The sequence below is a fragment of the Electrona antarctica genome, assembly GCF_951216825.1.
Source record: "Electrona antarctica genome assembly, chromosome: 22".
Lineage (NCBI taxonomy): Eukaryota > Metazoa > Chordata > Actinopteri > Myctophiformes > Myctophidae > Electrona > Electrona antarctica.
In genome coordinates, this window is record NC_136805.1 from 15,239,578 (window position 1) to 15,258,715 (window position 19,138).

The 19,138-nt window shown below is 44.8% G+C and overlaps 1 protein-coding gene across 2 annotated transcripts in view; it reads right to left on the reverse strand.

Moving 5' to 3' along the window:
* LOC306915670 (cdc42 effector protein 4-like) overlaps positions 1-19,138 on the reverse strand; it is a 49,994-nt gene that overhangs the window by 6,332 nt on the left and 24,524 nt on the right. The window contains exons 2-4 of one of the 2 annotated variants that reach the window (XM_079493170.1): positions 16,727-16,822; positions 856-1,497; positions 213-532 (exon numbers count right to left, since the gene is read on the reverse strand). In XM_079493170.1, the coding sequence (XP_079349296.1) occupies positions 213-532; positions 856-1,295 (760 nt within the window). In that variant the 5' untranslated portion in view covers positions 1,296-1,497; positions 16,727-16,822. The remainder of the gene's footprint in view (positions 1-212; positions 533-855; positions 1,498-16,726; positions 16,823-19,138) is intronic. The other variant, XM_079493171.1, reaches the window with a different exon arrangement.

Below are 19,138 nucleotides of genomic sequence, written 5' to 3' on the forward strand. Positions count from 1 at the left end.
TACTACTTTTGCTTTGAATCTATATGTATGCGAGAAGAGCAAATTCACTGACGTGTCAAAAGCAAATACAGAGCATATGGTGTTGCCGTGTGTGTCCCGATCAAACCAAGATTGTATCCACCCGTTGTGGTCGATGAACATGGCGGAAGTATTTCTGGTGGTCCCCATGATCAATTAATTCATGGAGCACGTATCGGTCTTACAGTACTTGCCTTCCTCGTAGCCCAGGTCGTCGTCCTCCCAGCCTTTCTTCTCCATCACACTGAGGATGTCTCCCAGCATGGAGGGCCCCAGGTCGATGTGGAAGGACATGATGGACTCGGCGTGCTTCATCCCTCCTCCCCTGGGCATAGACGACGGCAGGTCCGTCAGCTCGCCGAAGTTGTGCTCGTCGAACTCCGCGTCCAGCGTGGCCATGGCGGCCATGGCTCCGCCCCCGTTGGCCGGCTTGCTGCCTCCTCCTCCTCCGTCCACCTCGGACGGCTTCCTCATGGGGCTGGATGAGACGCTCTTCGCCAGCCGGACGCCCCGCCTGTCACCATCACAAAATGTTTTACTTACGTTACCTCACTTTATTTGTATTTAGACGGGATAACGTACATTAACAAACATGATTTCAATCAACTGAACTTGATCTCACGTACAACGTGATGGATTTAGCTAGGAAGCTAATTTCCTTCCGTAGTCCCCATACTTAAATAGTGAAAATAGCCAATCTACAGACTCACAAAAGGCACTGTGAGTTTGTAGATCGGCTATTTCCACAAAAATAAATCTGAGGAAATAGCCGACATGATTATGACAATTATGCAAAACATTATGTAAAAATAATTCTGGTCCAGGGGTCATCATTACCCAGCATCCTCGTCGTTGAGGTAAGGCATCGATATGGCATTCTTTACGTAGGAGGTCGAGCCCGCGGTGGAGGGCAGTATGAGGTTAGAGTCGTACTTGTCCCCGCCGCGGTTGACTGAATTCGTACGCTTGCTGCTCCTGAACGTACGGGAGAGAAGGCCCGGTTTGGAGACCACCCCTCCTCCTCCTCCTCCTCCTCCGCCCAGGGAGTCCTGCTTGTTGGGCTGCTGGTAGTGGGGGTCCGGAGGCGCGGCCTCCCGGGGGGGCTCGCCCGACCGCGTGCTGAGGAACGACGTGTCGCCGAAGGCGTCGCCGCCGCGGCCCACGTGCATGGTGTGGCGGAAGTCGCCCAGCGGCGCGCTGATCATCTCGGCGGTCAGGTCGGCCCGGGACCGCCTCTTGGACTGGGAGTTGGACACCAGCTGCTTGAGGATAGGCATGGTCTCTCTCGTGTTTGAACAAAAATCCACAGACTATGAAATGAATCGTTTCGAGCGGTTGTCTTTTTTTCTTATTCTTTGACGACGGTGGAAACTGTGTGGGACGTGGTCAAAGCAAGTAAAACTCCAGGTGTCTGGTGTGTGCGGCCATTACGATTCTCCCAGAACACTGACGAGTTGACACGACGCCTCTGATCACAACCTATGGGAAGACAAAAACAACAATAGCTTTTATTTATAGTGCACTTTAACCCATTTTGACCTGAGATCAGATTCTATAAATGTCTTCTACATCCTGACAGTTTTCTGAAAAAACTATGTTTCTATGTCCGTCGTTCTTCGATTTTTCAAAAATAGCAGACCTACAAGTTCATAGTGCGCCACTCGGTGGCGCGCTATGAGCTTGTAGATCTGCTATTTTTCAATGGCTAAAGCATAACATAATGCTAACACCAAAATGGGTTCCCGCACAAAATGGGTTAAGTGCTGGAGGAGGAGGAGAAGAAAGGACAAGGAATGGACAGAATTGAAAAACAAGACATCAGTTATCATATAAACCGAGGCCAGCATTATGACTTGGCACGCCGCGTGGAAAACAGCAACTTAATAACATTAGACAGGCTTTCTAAACGCATTCGTAATTGGAACAGTACCAAACTATTTGAAACCGCTGCTCCAGTGGTTTGCAGTGGTGGAAGTGGTACTCTGACTTTGAAACTTAAGTAAACAATAACATCTCCACAATGTGTGGAATTACTCCTGTATCCAGAACCGTACTTACTGCAAGTCAAAGTACAATAGTATTAGCATAAAATGTACACTTAACCCATTCTGGGCGGGAACCCCTTTTGGTGTTTTAAGCGTTACGTTCAACTTTAGATATTGAAAAATAGCAGATCTACAAGCTCATAGCGCGCCACCGAGTGGCGCGCTATGAACTTGTAGGTCTGCTATTTTTGAAAAATCGTTAAAATGTGCCTCAAATCTTTCAGAAAATGTTCATGATTTAGAAAACGTTTTTTTTTTAATTTCGACGTCAGGCCTGAATGGGTTAAAGTAGCAAAAGAAGAAGCACTCATTATGCAGAATACCCATTTCAGAGAATCATATACTGTATATCATGTTAATGGATTATTGATCATGAACCACTTAAGCCCTGTTTTATAATTCAAGCTCACAACGGGTTGCATTGTGACATATTGTAGAGCTGCTATTTTCGGAATATAAAATCATCATAATTTGCTAAATCTGCAAAGTAACTAAAGCTGTCAAACAACTGCAGTGGAGTAAAAGGTGAAACGAAAAACTTCTGAGATTTAGTAGAGAGAAAAGAAATGCCTCGACACTCGACAGTACTCAAGTAAATAATGTGCCTAGCTACTTTCCACCCACTGGGTTTCTTTGACTGGCTGTGTCTGGTCTGGGATCCTAATGCAGGGCAATTTACTTTCCTCTCCTATCCATGATCTGCATGGACTGGTGGAAAACTTAGTGTGTGCCAGGGCTTTGAAACGAAGCCTCACTATACACCAAATAGCTTTTTACATTCTGAGGTCTGAGGGGATTATGTAATGAAGGGAGAAAAGCCTGCTTTCTGGGACACAGTTGACAAGCGCTCTCACTTTAGACTCCGACACACTCAGCAACCAACCAGTGAACAATAGATATCGTCTCACCCGGAAACCTATATGCGAAACGGTTACTTTTCAGGATTATTTTTTATTTTTTACAGCAGAAGTAGCAGATTGACAAGCTCAAAACGTTGATACTCTCGATTATTTTTGCGTGACGCTGTATGATGATCAAGTAGGATATAGTAAATAGTCTATCTACAAGCCCGATTCCCGAGCCCGACGACCTTTGCTGCGCGCCACATCCAGTCTCTCTCTCTCTCTCATTTTCCTGTCCATCCCAACTGTACTATATCTAAATAAAGGCAGAAAAGCCCCAAAAATATCTTTAACCCATTTAGGCCTGACGTCGAAATTTAAAAAAAAAAAAGTTTTCTAAATCATGACAATTTTCGGAAAGATTTGAGACACATTTTAACGATTTTTCAAAAATAGCAGACCTACAAGTTCATAGCGCGCCACTCGGTGGCGTGCTATGAGCTTGTAGATCTGCTATTTTTAAATAGCTAAATTATAACATAATGTTTAAAACACCAAAAGTGGTTCCCGCTCAAAATGGGTTAAAAAAGAAAACCGGAGTACTTATTTCTTTCCACTACCTAACCGGCTTAGCCGGTGGTGTTTCCAAAAATGTTGGGGGGGGGATGGGGGGGGGGGGGGGTCTCTGCAGTTTGGACAGCAGCTCTCACTTTGGGGCCCCGGCCGGCTGACTGTTACATAACTAGCAAAGACAGGATATACGGATAGGCCATTCAGCCCAAACAGCTTGGGCTGCCAGGAATAAAAGAACAAGTGGAACAGCATTTCTTCTGCAGGGATCAGGCTCTGCAGCTCTCAACCTTCTCTCATCATCATCACAGAGCTAGAGTATCTCATTCTCCATGGATGCATCACTCTTGGCTTTTGTTTTTTTTTCTGTCTCCATTATTGCTTTCATCTCATCGTCCTTGAAGGCCACGTTTGAGCCTATCTGACTGAGAGAATATCTTGTTGCTACTGTACTAGCACAGCGGTTATCAGACTTTTTCATGTTCAAGGACCCCTTACAGCAGGGTCCCCCAATAAATTTTCCTCAAGGGCCATATTTTGACTAGGGAACCACGCTGGGGGCCGAGTCCGCAGTGCGAAAAATTGGGTTTTTTATTTTTTCATTCATGAATTAATAATTGTTCTCAACCAGTGGTCCGGGTCCTTGAAGGGGTGCCCAGTTTGACATGCATATGCTACTGACCCCCATTTAATGCCATTTATATCTGGGACACCCCCCCAAAACAAAACAAAAACAAGGGGGCGCTACGCGGGCCGCAAATGGCCCGCGGGCCGCCTATTGGGGAACCCTGCCTTACAGTATTTGCCCTACATCTGAAAATGTTTTGTGCCAGGGACCCCCATACAAACCAGCTCAGTGGCCTTGTGGTTAGAGTGTCCGCCCTGAGACTGGGAGGTTGGGGTTCAATCCCCGGTCGGGTCATACCTGCTTGGCACTCAGCATTAAGGGTTGGATTGGGGGTAAGTCCCTGCGACATACTAGCGTCCAGGGGGTGTACTTGTACATCAAGCTGCCTCACGCTACAGAAACAGGAGATAGGCTCCTGCCCTATGGGCCTCATGGCTCTGCAAGGCTACTACCACCATACAAGATGTGTTAAAGTGGTTAAACAGATTTTTGTTACTATATATATTTTATATATATGTATATGTATATGTATATTTTTTTATATACACATTTTGCTGGGACCCCCTGGAACTCTCCCTCAAGAACCCTGGGGGCTACCTGGACCCCACCTCTGTCTTTCCCAATAACCGACTTTTCTTTGTGTCATCCCCAATAAATATATGAGACAGTGTTATGATCAGATCTAACGGATAAAGCACTGACTGATAACTGTGCGGTGTTTCTTTAAAGTGAAGACACCTGTGATAAATGTGCAAAGGGGGTCTGGTGTATGAATTACACGTCCCGGCGCTTTTGATTTTCACACCAGTCACTTTGATCTCCAGTGAGCGTGTCCCTGGGATCTGTAGCTCAATAAGTTGATGACACGGGTCATTTGACGGGAGGGTCCAGTTTCCCCTGGCACAATCTGTCCTGCAGTCACCGCCGTTGACCCCCCCCAACCCCCCCCCCCCCCCCTCCGGTAACATCGTAACGCCGTCTCAAAACCAGAATGGTGTGAAGAAGCAGTTTATATGCCTTCCAGCCAGGTGGGGGAGCTGTAGTCCACCTTTGATGCAGTGGTGCTCAATGATGGGTCCTGGGACCTCCCGGGGTCCTCCAGGGGGTTCCATGGGATCCTCGGCTAAACTAGTTAATAAATATAGGGTCAAAATCACTGTTTGAACCACTTTAAACCTATTTATACTTTGGACTATTCAACAATAGCTGATCTTCAACAATACTGCATGTGCTGTGATGCGACATGTTGTGAACTTGTATTTGAATAACAAATAATCTCATGGTGGTTTCTCGCACAACCTTTTCAGGTGGCGGTCCACAGCTAAATACATATCAATTTGCGGGGTCCTGGACATGAAAATGTTTGAGAACCACTGTGCTAGACTGTGCTAGTGAACAATCGTTTCAATTGTCACAGCAGTGACATCCATGGTGTCTTCAAGACCAGTGCTCTATTGAAGCCCACGCTTCGGCCATAGAATGAATGGATGAATAGGGCTTCAGGCAAAGATATTCTAACGCATAACGTCACCCGCGAAAACACTAGCATCTCTGACAACGAGCCTGTTGAAGGGAAAAGTCAACTGTAGCAGCAGAGAGAACTGAGGCCGCTCAGAGAGAGATGGTAGACTATGTAAACCTTCTTTCAAAGGACGGATCACCCCTACAGAGAACGCTGCTATGTTCTATGCTTTGTGTGGTTTCTGTAGCGTTTATGACAAGCCTAAATCCTAACTTTATTCATACTTAGTTGAACCGAAATCCGAGGCAGGAAGCTGTCACCTGTTTGTTGTTTCCATTCACGAAAATATATTTTTACTTAATTTTATTTTGAAAATTTCCATTTCTGCTAAGCAGCAAGCTATATATATATGTTTCGAGGATTTGATTTATATTAGGATACAATTTTCACGACTGTTAACACATTGAGAGCCCACGCAAAACTGCCCAAAATCACTTTCACCTAGAAAATCCATTCACATTTTTTATAATTCAGCTGACTTGTGGGAGGCTCGTGAGACTATATTGTCAGTATGAGATTCAACCGTCCGAGAATGCAGGAGTCTATCCTCATTTGACCCCTGGGAGATGGATTGCTGAAGTGGAGCGCAACACCCACGATCAGCTCCCAGTACTTGCCACGTGACTTGCCGCACCCAAGCCGTGCTACTCTTACACTTAGTTGGCAGTGCCGGGGATCGAACCCATGACCTTGTGGTCCAAAGGAGAGAGCTGAATACCGACTGAGCCTGCCTGCCAACTAAAAAAAAACACCAAACCCAGAGTAAGAACATGAACCGCAAAAGCCATTAAAAGTTCCATTATCAGTTCCCTTCAACAGCAAAGGTTCACACACCAGGTCACAGTGGCTGTAATTAAGCACTTAGCTGAACCGAATGGCAATAAATAACACCACAGACAGCACAGCAAACACTCATACACTGTGTGCTGTGTGACCATGAGCGTTCCCACTAGTAGGCTTAATAGGGTCAGTCAATTCAGAACGATCTGTCCTTAGCTGATATTATTACTGCTATTTATATAACTCACTTAGCACGGTATAAAAATTGTTATCTTTGGCTCATTTCATGTGTAACTTGTCTAGTTTGGTGTGAGGTGCAAAGTGTTGACCAATCGTACACACAGGCCAATCCTAACACGTTATATAGCAGCTGCTGTTGCATTTGTAGATGTCTGCCAAGGGCCAACCGGATTAATTCATTCATTAAATTGGCATTAAGGAAAGTAAATGGTTAGCTGTCACTTAGGCCTGTCACCATTATTAGTTAACTATGGAATTGTGCATTTCCCGTGTGTTGGTCGGGCACCATGGTGCCCACTGCCCACTAGGTCTTGTGACATCATCAGGGATGGAGATGTGGAGACCCTGATGTCATAGTAAATACGACCTGCTGTCGCAGTTAAGCCCATATATGGAGATCCCTGATGTCATCAATATTGGCCAGCAACTCTACATCTGACCTCAAACCTCAAACTCTTAGATCTCCAATTTCTCCATATATGGATATATATCAGAACCTGTTCCATATGTTGATCCTTCCATCCATCCTTCCTCTTCGATGTCTCCCTTAGTCCCTTTTGACTTATACCTGTCCATTCAAACTGTCCCAAAGTTATTAGTGCAGCTGCGCCCGGCAGCCGGCAAAAACTAGAGTTCTCAACAGGCCCACCTGTCCATTCAAACTCTAGACGGGCCTGCCCCAAAGTTATTAGTGCAGCCACACCCGGCAGCCAGCGAAAACTAGAGTTCTCAACAGGCCCGAAAATTAAGGCCCGGCCCTACCTGGGCCCTCATCAAACCCTGTACACTCAAGAGAATGTCCCCGCAAACTTGTAGTTTGGCTATATACACAAAGTGTAACATCTTCAAATATGGTCCATTTTGGCCGTAGCACACATTCTGTATTTTGATCATTGGTGCCAGTCATTGTTGTTTTCTGTCATATGTGCCATTTTTGTTTCCAAAGCCTAAAATCCAAACAAATGTAACTTTTAATTATGTTCAATGCCAAAAAACACAATTAAACTGGTCAGTGTGTCATGATGGTTACAGGCTGACAGCCCTAGCTGTCACACAATGAGGACTAGTGGTCCTGCACTGTAGGGAGAGATGGTGACAGGCTGGCAGCCCAGGCTGTCACACAATGAGGACTAGTGGCACTGCACTGTAGGGAGAGATGGTGACAGGCTGACAGCCCTATAGCTGTCACACAATGAGGACTAGTGGCACTGCACTGTAGGGAGAGATGGTGACAGGCTGACAGCCCTATAGCTGTCACACAATGAGGACTAGTGGCACTGCACTGTAGGGAGAGATGGTGACAGGCTGACAGCCCTATAGCTGTCACACAATGAGGACTAGTGGCACTGCACTGTAGGGAGAGATGGTGACAGGCTGACAGCCCTGGCTGTCACACAATGAGGACTAGTGGCACTGCACTGTAGGGAGAGGCCAGCTGGACTTAGCAGACTTTGAACCGCCCAGGGACGACTAGGATGACTCATGGAATTTTACTAATAGACAGACACTCAAATAATTGTGATGATGTCATAATTGTTACAGGCAATTATTGTCTGTAAGACTGAAACAGATGACCAGGACCAGACTACTCTCTGCTGACCGTAGCTATCTATACATACAACCGGATCCAACATTGAGGAACCAGGAATCGGCGCCATCACATCTGCAATCTTTTATTTTATTTTTATTTTTTAAATCACACTGTCAATGAGCTGTAATGTGAACTTCACTTATGCTATACAACTATAGCTAGAGAGAGAGAGAGAGAGAGAGAGAGAGCGAGAGCGAGAGAGAGGAGAGAGAGAGAGCGAGAGAGAGAGAGCGAGAGAGAGACAGACAGACACAGAGAGAGAGAGACAGACAGACAGAGAGAGAGAGAGAGAGACAGACAAAGAGAGAGAGAGAGAGAGAGAGAGACCTTTATCCCCCTCTGGGATGAGATCACCTCATTCAGATGGATTAACGCCTGCCCACCGGCCTCATGCAGAGTGGATAAAACAATGACAACAATGCCACAGTAGCAGGGAATGCTTTTCATGTGACTCATTATGATTAGAAAAACTCTCCACCTCGTCATAAAAGAGCTCTGCGGGGGCGCTCAGATATCATGAAAGGTACCTCACACCTTGGGGTCATTCTAGGAAACGGTCCCGTTTGCTTACGAGGGCCCCTCTGTGTATAATGAGGGAGAGATGTTTGTATTAACCCTCTCTGGATCATGATCCTGGCTCCATTAGGGGCTGTAGTCCACAGAAAGATGTTTTGTTATTTTTGCAATATTTGTTGCGATAAAAGGACTACAACAACCATTGTGAGGACTAGTAACCACAAACAACCAGTAACCACTGTGTAAAAGCAAAGCAAAGCAAAGTTACTATATTTACCCAGGGTAACTGGTCTAAGCATCAGATACTTGTTTACAGCCAGGCCCTGCTCATAGAACATTTCATGGTAGTGGTGCAATGCCTTGCTCAAAGGCAGTGTTTCCTGCACTCTGTATAAACATGGATTATAAAGATGGTAGTGCCAGTCTGTCATGTATTTCCTGTCAGCTCTACTGTACTATATTTGTTTTAAAGAAAAAGCAATAGCCAATATTAAATGAAAACGGAATACACTTGCCCGCCATATTGGGCAACGTGAAAGCAAACTCCACTTGCCTGAATATTTTATTTACATGCCACGGTCGGGCAGTTAGTGTCCACTGTCCATCCCTGTCTTTGGATCCTCCTGCCAGTGTCTGACAACCCGGTCACTTTCCGACCTGAAATATTACTACAACCACGAGAAGTCTGCTATTTCTGGCTATTAAATATTCCCCCCAGAATATGGATTTAAGTGGTTAATAATAATGATTATTTACAAAACGTCTGTTCATATATATATATACACAGCGATATTCTATCTTTTTCTGGGGGCGTCCTTTATTTTTCTTGGAGATAAAGGGGACGCCGGGCCTCATTCAAATGAGGGACATTATTTGAATATCAGGTGTTTTGGCTGCTATACCCTAGGCAGCGCTGCCATCTTCAGTTTCAAACCTCTTCAAGTTACACGTTTTGAACGTAAATCAAAGCAAGTACAGCCATGTTGGTGCCGAGCAGCACACTCTGCCGCTGTCCGTTCCAGAAACAACATTCCACCGGACAGTAGCTGAAGCTGTCGATGCATTCACTGGGCCAAGAGGCATAAAACTATTACAGTGGGCGTTATTCTAAGCTCTGTTTCACTTCAGATGGCGTCTAGACGGTAAGAATAACACTAATCCAAGAGGCTCTGTTCTTGCTACTTTGACTTGGACCATCATGTACGTTGTGCGGGGTCAAAGAGGTCACCAGGCCGTGGGGGAAGTTCCCCCAGCTGCATGTGGCTCGTAATCGGTATTGCCAGATTTTGCGAGAGAAATAAGCAACCAGGTCTATTAGAACAAGCCAAAAGCAACGACTATAGGCCACATGAGACCTTTAAACCTATTATACATTGGCTATTTGAAAATAGCAGATCTACAAGCTCACAGCTTTTTTATTATTATTATTTTTTTTTAATGTGGATTATTTTTTAATCATTTTAACACCACAAACCTTGTATTGGGGGAACCTACTTCATAGTCCCTAGCATCGAATATTTTCAGATGGGGGACTGCGGAGTGAGGACAAATACATAAGCCCCAAAAACGCAACCACCAATATAAATACAAGCAACTTTACCGAAAAACAAGCACAAAGTCGCCTATAATAAGGAGACATGGCAACACTGTTCGTAATGAACTCCCCCCCCCCCCCCCCCCCCCCCCACACACACAACCCCCCCCCCCCTCCACCCACACACACATACACACACACACACAGCACAGCTGGAGGCCAAATTCCATCTCAGCACTATTTCACAAGCTCTGGATGCGGGACAAGCTCAGGACAGTCAAGCAGGTCATACTAGTACTCCAGTAGCATTCTCCAGCTACCAACATTACACTAACTATTCGACGCTGTCGTGTAGAAACCTTGTATGTCAAAAGGTTAACACTGTTACGTTTCAGGAAATGTGGATCCAATGTAGTTATTTAGTCACAAATGGTGGATTTATATAAAAATAACATAACATTCACCCATTCACACACACATTCATACACCGATGGCGGAGGAAGCCATGCAAGGCACCACCTGCACATCGGGAGCAATTAGAGGTTCAGCGTCTTGCTCAAGGACACTTCGACACTCTGGGGGAGCCCGGGATCGAACTACCAGCCACTCTACCCCTGAGCCACCGTCGCCCAGTCACAAGCAAAGTATTGCAGAAATAGCTGCTCTACAAGCTCACAGCGCGCCCCGGTTCCACTTTGTGTGGCACTTTTCTACAACAACGTAGGACATTGATTCAGGAAATATGGAGATACAAGGTTTCTGCCCGACAGCAAAGAAATGTAAACAGCTAGGGTCTACTAACGCTAACCTTTTATTCACAAAAAACACCCCAAACTCCTAACAAATTACTTTTCCAGGTATGCTGAATGAAGTTGGAAGTGTGCTTTGTCAACTTCTATCGCCTCTGCCTTTTAAACATTCCTGCAATGTATTCTTTATAGACCTGAGAGACTGCTATTAATGGAGAATTCTGTTTCTAGCCGCTATGGTCAGTAAAAGAAACACTGAAATGATAGCCGATGACGGGGCATAAAGTCTTTCATCAAAGGCCACCATGCAGCAGTGCATTGATATAATAATAACAACTCAACTGCTGCGTGTAGAACACCCCCATCTCCATTCACATTACATCACAGGCATAATACCGGCTTCTGACTTATGAATAAGTAAAACGTTTCTTTCTCCGTTCTCTTGAAAAATTTAAAACATGTCCTCCTCGGAGATGAAACCAAGGCCAGGGCAGCTGCTTTTTTTCCCTCTCCAGGGTGGTCTTAACCGAGAGAGGCTGATAGCCTTGCCACTGCCAGGCCAGATGACATCCATCCCCAAAGCCCCATAATGCCACAGCATCTGCTGAGCAGGCAGAACGTGGCGTGGGATATGATCATCTGCTAGGATTGTGCGGGTCTCTGGACTCTCAGTGGATTATGACAGCATCGCCCTCGTGTTTAACGATGGGGGTGATGGTATCTTGGTATGTGATGACATGCAGTGTGAGGCGTTAAAAGATGCCCTTAAAACATGTATGAACCTTGTGTGTTTTCCGCTCCCTCACACTTTCTTTGCATTCTTCATGGTTACATAAAATCCCACACACGGTGAAGCAAAAGCACTGGTTCTCAACGTGTGGTCCGGGGACCCCTAAAAGGGGTCCTTGCGGTGGCTTCATGGGGTCGAGGCAATTAACCCATTTTGACCTGAGATCAGATTCTAAAAATGTCTTCTACATCCTGACAGTTTTCTGAAAAAGCTGTTTCTTTGTCAGTCGTTCTTCAATTTAAAAAAAATAGCAGACCTACAAGCTCGTAGCGCGCCACTCGGTGGCGCGCTATGAGCTTGTATATCTGCTATTTTTCAATAGCTAAAGCATAACATAATGCTAACACCAAAAGGGGTTCCCGCCCGAAATGGGTTAAGTCATTCATATGGCATTGAAATCAGTTTAAACACTTATGTACACTCTATACGTCTTGTTTAATAATAAATGGGGGGAGATCCAGCCCTGTTACTGAACAAATAATCTAAAGCAATGATTGGATTATGATATATAATATGTTAAGCATAATAGCCTTGGGCTAGGCAGTGTTGAGAATGTTCATCTATTACGACGTAAGCAAAATAGCACCACCAGAGTTAATGGTTAATCTTTTTTCCGCCTATGTTTTACTTTGCTACTATATAACACACAACGACTCACACTGTGAGGTCTTGTGACCTTGTAGATCTGCTATTTTCGGCAAAGAGGTTTGGTGTAGACTCGTAGAGGGAACAAAGAGCAGACCAATTACAGAGCCGACAGTCACTTTAAGTATTGAGGGTTTACGTGGTTAAATGTCTGAAAATACAACATATTAATAGAAAAGTTAGAACAAACAAAGAAAAAATGCCTTTACACTACACTGATGACAAATAATGCTGTCAAACAAGTTCAAGAAATGTATGAAAAAGTTTAATCTGGTCCCTGCTTCATCTCTCTCTCTCTTTCTTAGGCCCTTGGTGTGGAAAACGTTGAAGACCCCTGCCCTAGCTGCTTTGTATAACATTGAACTTGTCTGAATCCCTCCTACCATGGTTCACACCGATGGCCACAATGGGACCGGGGGTGCTGCTCTATGCAACATTGATGTGCAAATGACACCAGGAGATACGCCGCCAATACAATTACTAATCAATTAATCAATGGCTCGCATAAGAATGGCCAACCAAGTCGTCACCCCGATGGGACAAAAGAGCTGGGCAAACTGCATTTAGAGAAGGCCTATGACCTTCAGTCCGCAATGTCATTCCCACGGGGGGAGGGGGGTGACTGGTAATGTCACAAACATGTCATATATAGCCCAATATGACAACCAAGAGCATCACTGATTCAACGTGATGTAAGTCATTGTTCTGTGTGTAGCATATCGTTGCAGTCTGGTAGAAACCTCATATGTCCAAAACTGGTGCTTTTCACGATTCTTAAGCTATTTTTTGTACTTTTGTGTGACACTGTAGTTAGTATGACGAAGTAGGACATTCATTTACGAAAAGTATTCAAAGTAAAACGAAGCAGCAATGATATGCAAGTTCACACGACCTATAAACTAACTTAACCATCATGCCCCGGCGCCCGCTAACTTTTCAATGAACCTTTGGTGAAGATATCAATCATCATTTGTCAAATTATCACCACACAGCTGATTCAACAGTGATTCAAACTCAGGCAGAATTTGAGATAATCACAATAATTTTTGCATAATCGTCAATCTTTTCCATGTTGAATAATGTCTATACATTTTCAAACATTTTTTTCAAAAATAGCAGAAATAGCAGTTAAAAAGTGATGATCAACTCTCAACTGCATACCATATACTGTAGGCCTGAATAAAGCTGGCTTGGGTTCAAATCCATCCCATGTATGACATGGGATGGATTTGAACCCAAGCTCCCCTCTCTCACCTTTCCTGTTTTTACGCTCACTGTTACTATCACAAGCAAAGCAGATTTGATCTGCAGTTAAGTTATCTACATACACGCTGTACGAAACTCAAGAAAACAAAGCCAAACTAAACTACTACTCCTGAGTCCTGACCATAATCAAAGCTAAACTAAGTGCTTCTGACCATAAGTAAAGCTAAACTAAACTAGTCCAGTCCCGACCACAAGCAAAGATAAAACAAACTACCTCTGACCAGAAGCCGGCAGCTATGTGTCAAACTGAGGCCCAACGACATGCTGCCGAGTGTCGCCTCAGTGTGAACCTATTAAGTGAAGTGTGTGCACCTCACCATGCCGCCAACATATTTACGCTCCCCTAATGACAGTCATTACCACTCTCTACTATACTCCTTGGACTCGCCCGCAGCTAGAAGAATATCCTGTTTACACACATTAACGCAGTTCATCCACATACTAATAAATATCCCACCCACACACAGACTCATGCACTACTATGCTACTGAGTCAGATGTTCATTCGTGGGGCTGTCACCGGGGTACGGTCGATGATGGCGCCGGCTGGAAACCTTGTCCAAAACCGTTAGTTTATATGAAATGGAAAAAAATAACCTGTGGTCCCAAATCCAATCGTTACGACGATGTAGTGATTATTCAGTCACAAGCTCTTGTCATATTTCAATTGGTTCAATAGGAATAAAATCCTTTACCACTTTCACACGCAAAAGCAGAATAAATAGCCAATTCACACAAGCTCATCCCAACACAAAGTAGGCCCTTACAAAAAAAAGGAAAATAAATATAAACATAAACAAGATGAAATATGGAGATTACAAGGTCTCTGCCCGCCACAGACAGTGACAATATGTACGCAGAGAATACAACCCGTCACACTAAAGCCCTTCTGAAATGATTGACGGCATAATAATGAGCTGTGATATTACACTCTGGAATTACACACCAGGCAGTCACTGGCATGTACTGTATGAGTGCCATTGTAAACACAGCTTCCTGTGTGTGTGTGTGTGTGTGTGTGTGTGTGTGTGTGTGTGTGTGTGTGTGTTCCTCTCATCATAAACGATACAAAGAAAGAACCAGTTTTTCCTGTTCAACTTAACGTCATCATGTATGTAACGTATGCTGCTGCTCACAAAGCTGTGGGTTGCATTTGATACAAGTAAGGCCAATAATACGGATGATAAGAAAGACAAAAAGACAAAGGGTGAGAAAGAGAGGGTGAAACCATGGCCCCACAGCCTGGTACTTCACATATAACACTAGTAGCAACTAGCATGGAGGAAGATTGGAATTAGAGGACCAAATAGGGTTGCAAGCTATCGATTGTTTATCCCGATACCATTTACGAATACTAGCCAAAGTACTAGCCAACGAATACAAGTACTTAATTTTTAGTACTCGCCGATACCGAGTACCGATACGAGTTGCTTTTTTCTCATAGATGCAGATGGATCTCCGATCTACACTTGTCAGTTGTCCTTTATGCTTGTAGATCGGCTGTTTTTGGCGATTTTCTGCAGTGTTGGGTCAGACTTGTTTCCGTTGCATTCGTTCAGCCTAGTGTCAATTGGATGTTTTGGTACTCGGGTCAAAGTATCGGTATCGGAAACAACTCCAATTGTTTTTTAATTGTATTATTCTATTGATTACCTTCGATCAGAAGCATAGCCAGTAGCCAGCACAGAGGCTCTATGAGAGGCACACAAGTGAGCTCTTGCCTGCCCTGAAAGACTGACCAAAGGCACAAAAGAAAAACAGAACCAAAAGCGCTTTGCTTGACACGCTATGCGTCGTGTTGTGAGCATGCATTGGCTATTATGTGTTAGTTAGTCGCTTCTTTTGGGCTTGTTTGCATAGATCTGGTTGCTTAATTCTTTAGCCTAATATAACAACACTGTTGTTTAGACCAAGACCAAATGACTGAGACAAACGTATACCTTAACACCAGCACCACAAGGTAACCAGATACTCACCACAAACTGTGGTTCAGGTTCAAAGCTAAAGAGAAGCTCTAATTACTATGGCACTCTGTGTGCACTTAACCAACCCTCTTAATCTTTATTTACAATATATGTTCCAATGTCCAAGGACAAAAACACAATACAAAGTCGTTAATCCCAATCATTTGTGCAACAAATCACCAACCAAGATTTCATGATCGTGACAGGCTCAATCAAAAAGTTCTGTATTACACAGAAGCATGTGATTTTGATTGATCATGGTTTCAGTGCCACAAGCTATGGGATGATCAAAGTGCACATGCCATGCGTGGAGTTACTGTAGCCGGGCGCCGGCCAGACCACTGCCTCACAGTGAACGCCACAACACACACACACACACTGCAAACTTACAGTATAAAAATGACTTTAATTTACGGCCTGTGCCCACACACACACGCCGCGTTTTATGAGCGGGAGGGCGCTTTGGATATCTTCATAGCACTAGCAGCACACAGATTCACACGTGAGAGTTTCGAACTCAGCTCGTGCTATCAGCACACATATAGCTTAGCTCAAACAGCGTAGACACTCCCACAACTTCTCATGATGGTTGTGGGAGGGAGAACACATCCACGGCTATTGACTAACTGATATATTATCTCTGGATGATGTATCCAGAGAGTTATGAAATTGAGGCCATGGCCTTTAGACTTTTAGGAAGCGCATTCCACACAACAGCTGCAGAGTACGTGCTCTTGGCCTTACAGAACACAGGACATTGCGGTTTATGTTATTGTTATGTGGTTCTTGGCGCCATTTAGCTGAAGACACCGGGGTGCCCTAAGGATAGTGAGATGCTTATTCATAGTGTGTGTGTGTGTGTGTGTGTGTGTGTGTGTGTGTGTGTACTACTTGTCCCCACAAGTCAAGTATAGTAGCAGTTGAGAAATAGATGTTGTCCTCACAAGATAAATGGTTATAAAGGTTGGGCAATTAGAGGTTAGGTTTATGGGGGATGGGGGTTGGATTCATGCCTGATGATTCATACCTAGTTATGTGTCGGCATCATGCACTGAAAGCCACAGTGAGCTGGAAGTTGTGAGCTTGTAGATCTGATATGTCCGGCTTCAGGGTTAAAATGGCCCTGAAACAGAAAAGAAAAAAGGCATTCATGAAATCGGCATCCTAAAATATTAATGTCCCCGCAAGTATAGTAATTAAACCGCACACGCCGTGTGTGTGTGTGTGTGTGTGTGTGTGTGTGTTAACTTGGGTGAACCTATAGCTCTAGGGCCTCAATGCCACACACACACAGAGAAAGAGAGAGAGAGAGAGAGAGAGAGATTGAGAAATCAAAACCACAGGAGGATTAAGGGCAGCGTGTTCGTTCGTCGTGTGCAAATAAACCGACATGCCTGAACCAGCCCCTCTCTGCCCTGTGTGTGAGGCCAGCGACCACACCCCCTCCTCCCCCCTATGAAAACACAAACAAACCTAAGCCCCCCACCACCCCCTCCCCCCTATGAAAACACAAACAAACCTAAGCCCCCCACCAACACCTCCACCCCTTGTGAAAACACAAACAAACCTTAGGGCCGATTCATACTCCTATTTGACCACTGTTTCGGCGCTGTAGTGCCGAAAATTTCAGTAGCACCAAAGAGCCGGCTTTAGGACGGTACCCGCCCCCCCGAACCTCAAATGACGCCACATTGTAGGCTCTACAGCGCCGAACCGACTTTTATTCGGCTCTAAAATAGGAGTATGAATTGGCCCTAAGCCCCCCACCAACACCAACACCTCTGACCTCCACCCCTCCACTGTCATGGTGCAAATCCATCTTATCTATTATACATTTGAAAAGGTGTGCCCAAAACGTGTGCCCACACCAGGAAAATAAAGCCACCAGCTACTACGTCACTGACACGCTGCAACACGCTGCAACACACACTGCAACAACACACTAACACGTCACAGACTTACCCTCCGCGTCGATCCACGGCTATCTCCTAATGTCGCGCAGCACGGCCACACTCCACATCACGCGCGTAAAAATTGTCATTGCACTGCCACTAAAGCCGGCTCCCGTCCACACTCGCAAACAATATCAATATAAATAATAAACACAAACACGCCACAAGCACCGACACCCCCGCCTAATTTGTTGCCACGTCTATGAAAACAAGCCCAGAAAAAATGCCATTCAACACGCTACTTACAACTCGCTTACAATTCGCGGACCTGGCAACACTGCATCCCGTGATTCCACTCTTTTCATTGGCTGCGCCGCCAACATTGTCAAACATTGTTGCCACGTCTATGTAAACAAGGCCGCAAACCCTGACTTCCTACAGCCTACAGCCTATACTTTCACACACTACCACTCGCTTACAATACGTGGACCTGGCAACACTACATCAGCCCTTCCCAATGGCTCAAAACCCCACCACGTGACCCACGTGTGTTTCGTGTTACCTTTCACACTTCCGGAAACAATACCGGAAGTTACACGGTACACACACACACACGCACACACACACACAAACACACACACGCACACACGCACACACGTGCGTGCGCGCGCACACACACACACACACACACACACACACACACAGTGTACAGCCTGCCGGAAACCAAAAGTAGAAGAAGACGAAGAACAACAACACAGGTTCTACACTGATTCTAACTTGGATGGAGAGCGCCGCGATTACATACACAGTTACACTCATGCAAACACGACCGCGTCGACACCTGGCGTGGTACAATCGGGACGAACCGACGCGCATATATATGGATAACAACAACAACACTACACGCAGCAACAACGCGCTGCAACACAACACGTAAGTCACGTATGTAACTATGGTTCTATGAATCCTGGATGACTGCTTAACACTGGATGATTGGCGTCCAGTGTTAAGCACTGACTCTGGCAGTCAGTAAGGCTGAAATAGAACAGCTGTGTACAACGCAGTGTCACTGCAGACACGTGTGTGTGTGGTGTGTGCGTGCGTGCGTGCGCGGGGGGGGGGGGATTTTGGATCGCCTCGCGATGCAGCTGAAATGGCACACACACACACACACACACACGCCACAAAACGCTAATAATAATAATAATAATACACAATTACAACACTACACTAATCATAACAACAGTACAGCACAGTACAGTACACATGAGTACAGTACAGAAAGAAAGCTCACATCAGAATATTAATCCATGTAATAATAATCATAATAATAAAACATAATAACACAACACTAATAACTATAATATCAACAGTACAGAGAACAGTACAGTACATCAGAATATTAATCCATGTAATAATAATAATAACAATAAATAAGCACACAACACTAATAACAGTACAGAGAACAGTACAGTACACATGAGTACAGTACAGTACAGTATACTGTTCCTGCGCCTTGCCATGCTCTCTTTCAATCATAATAATAA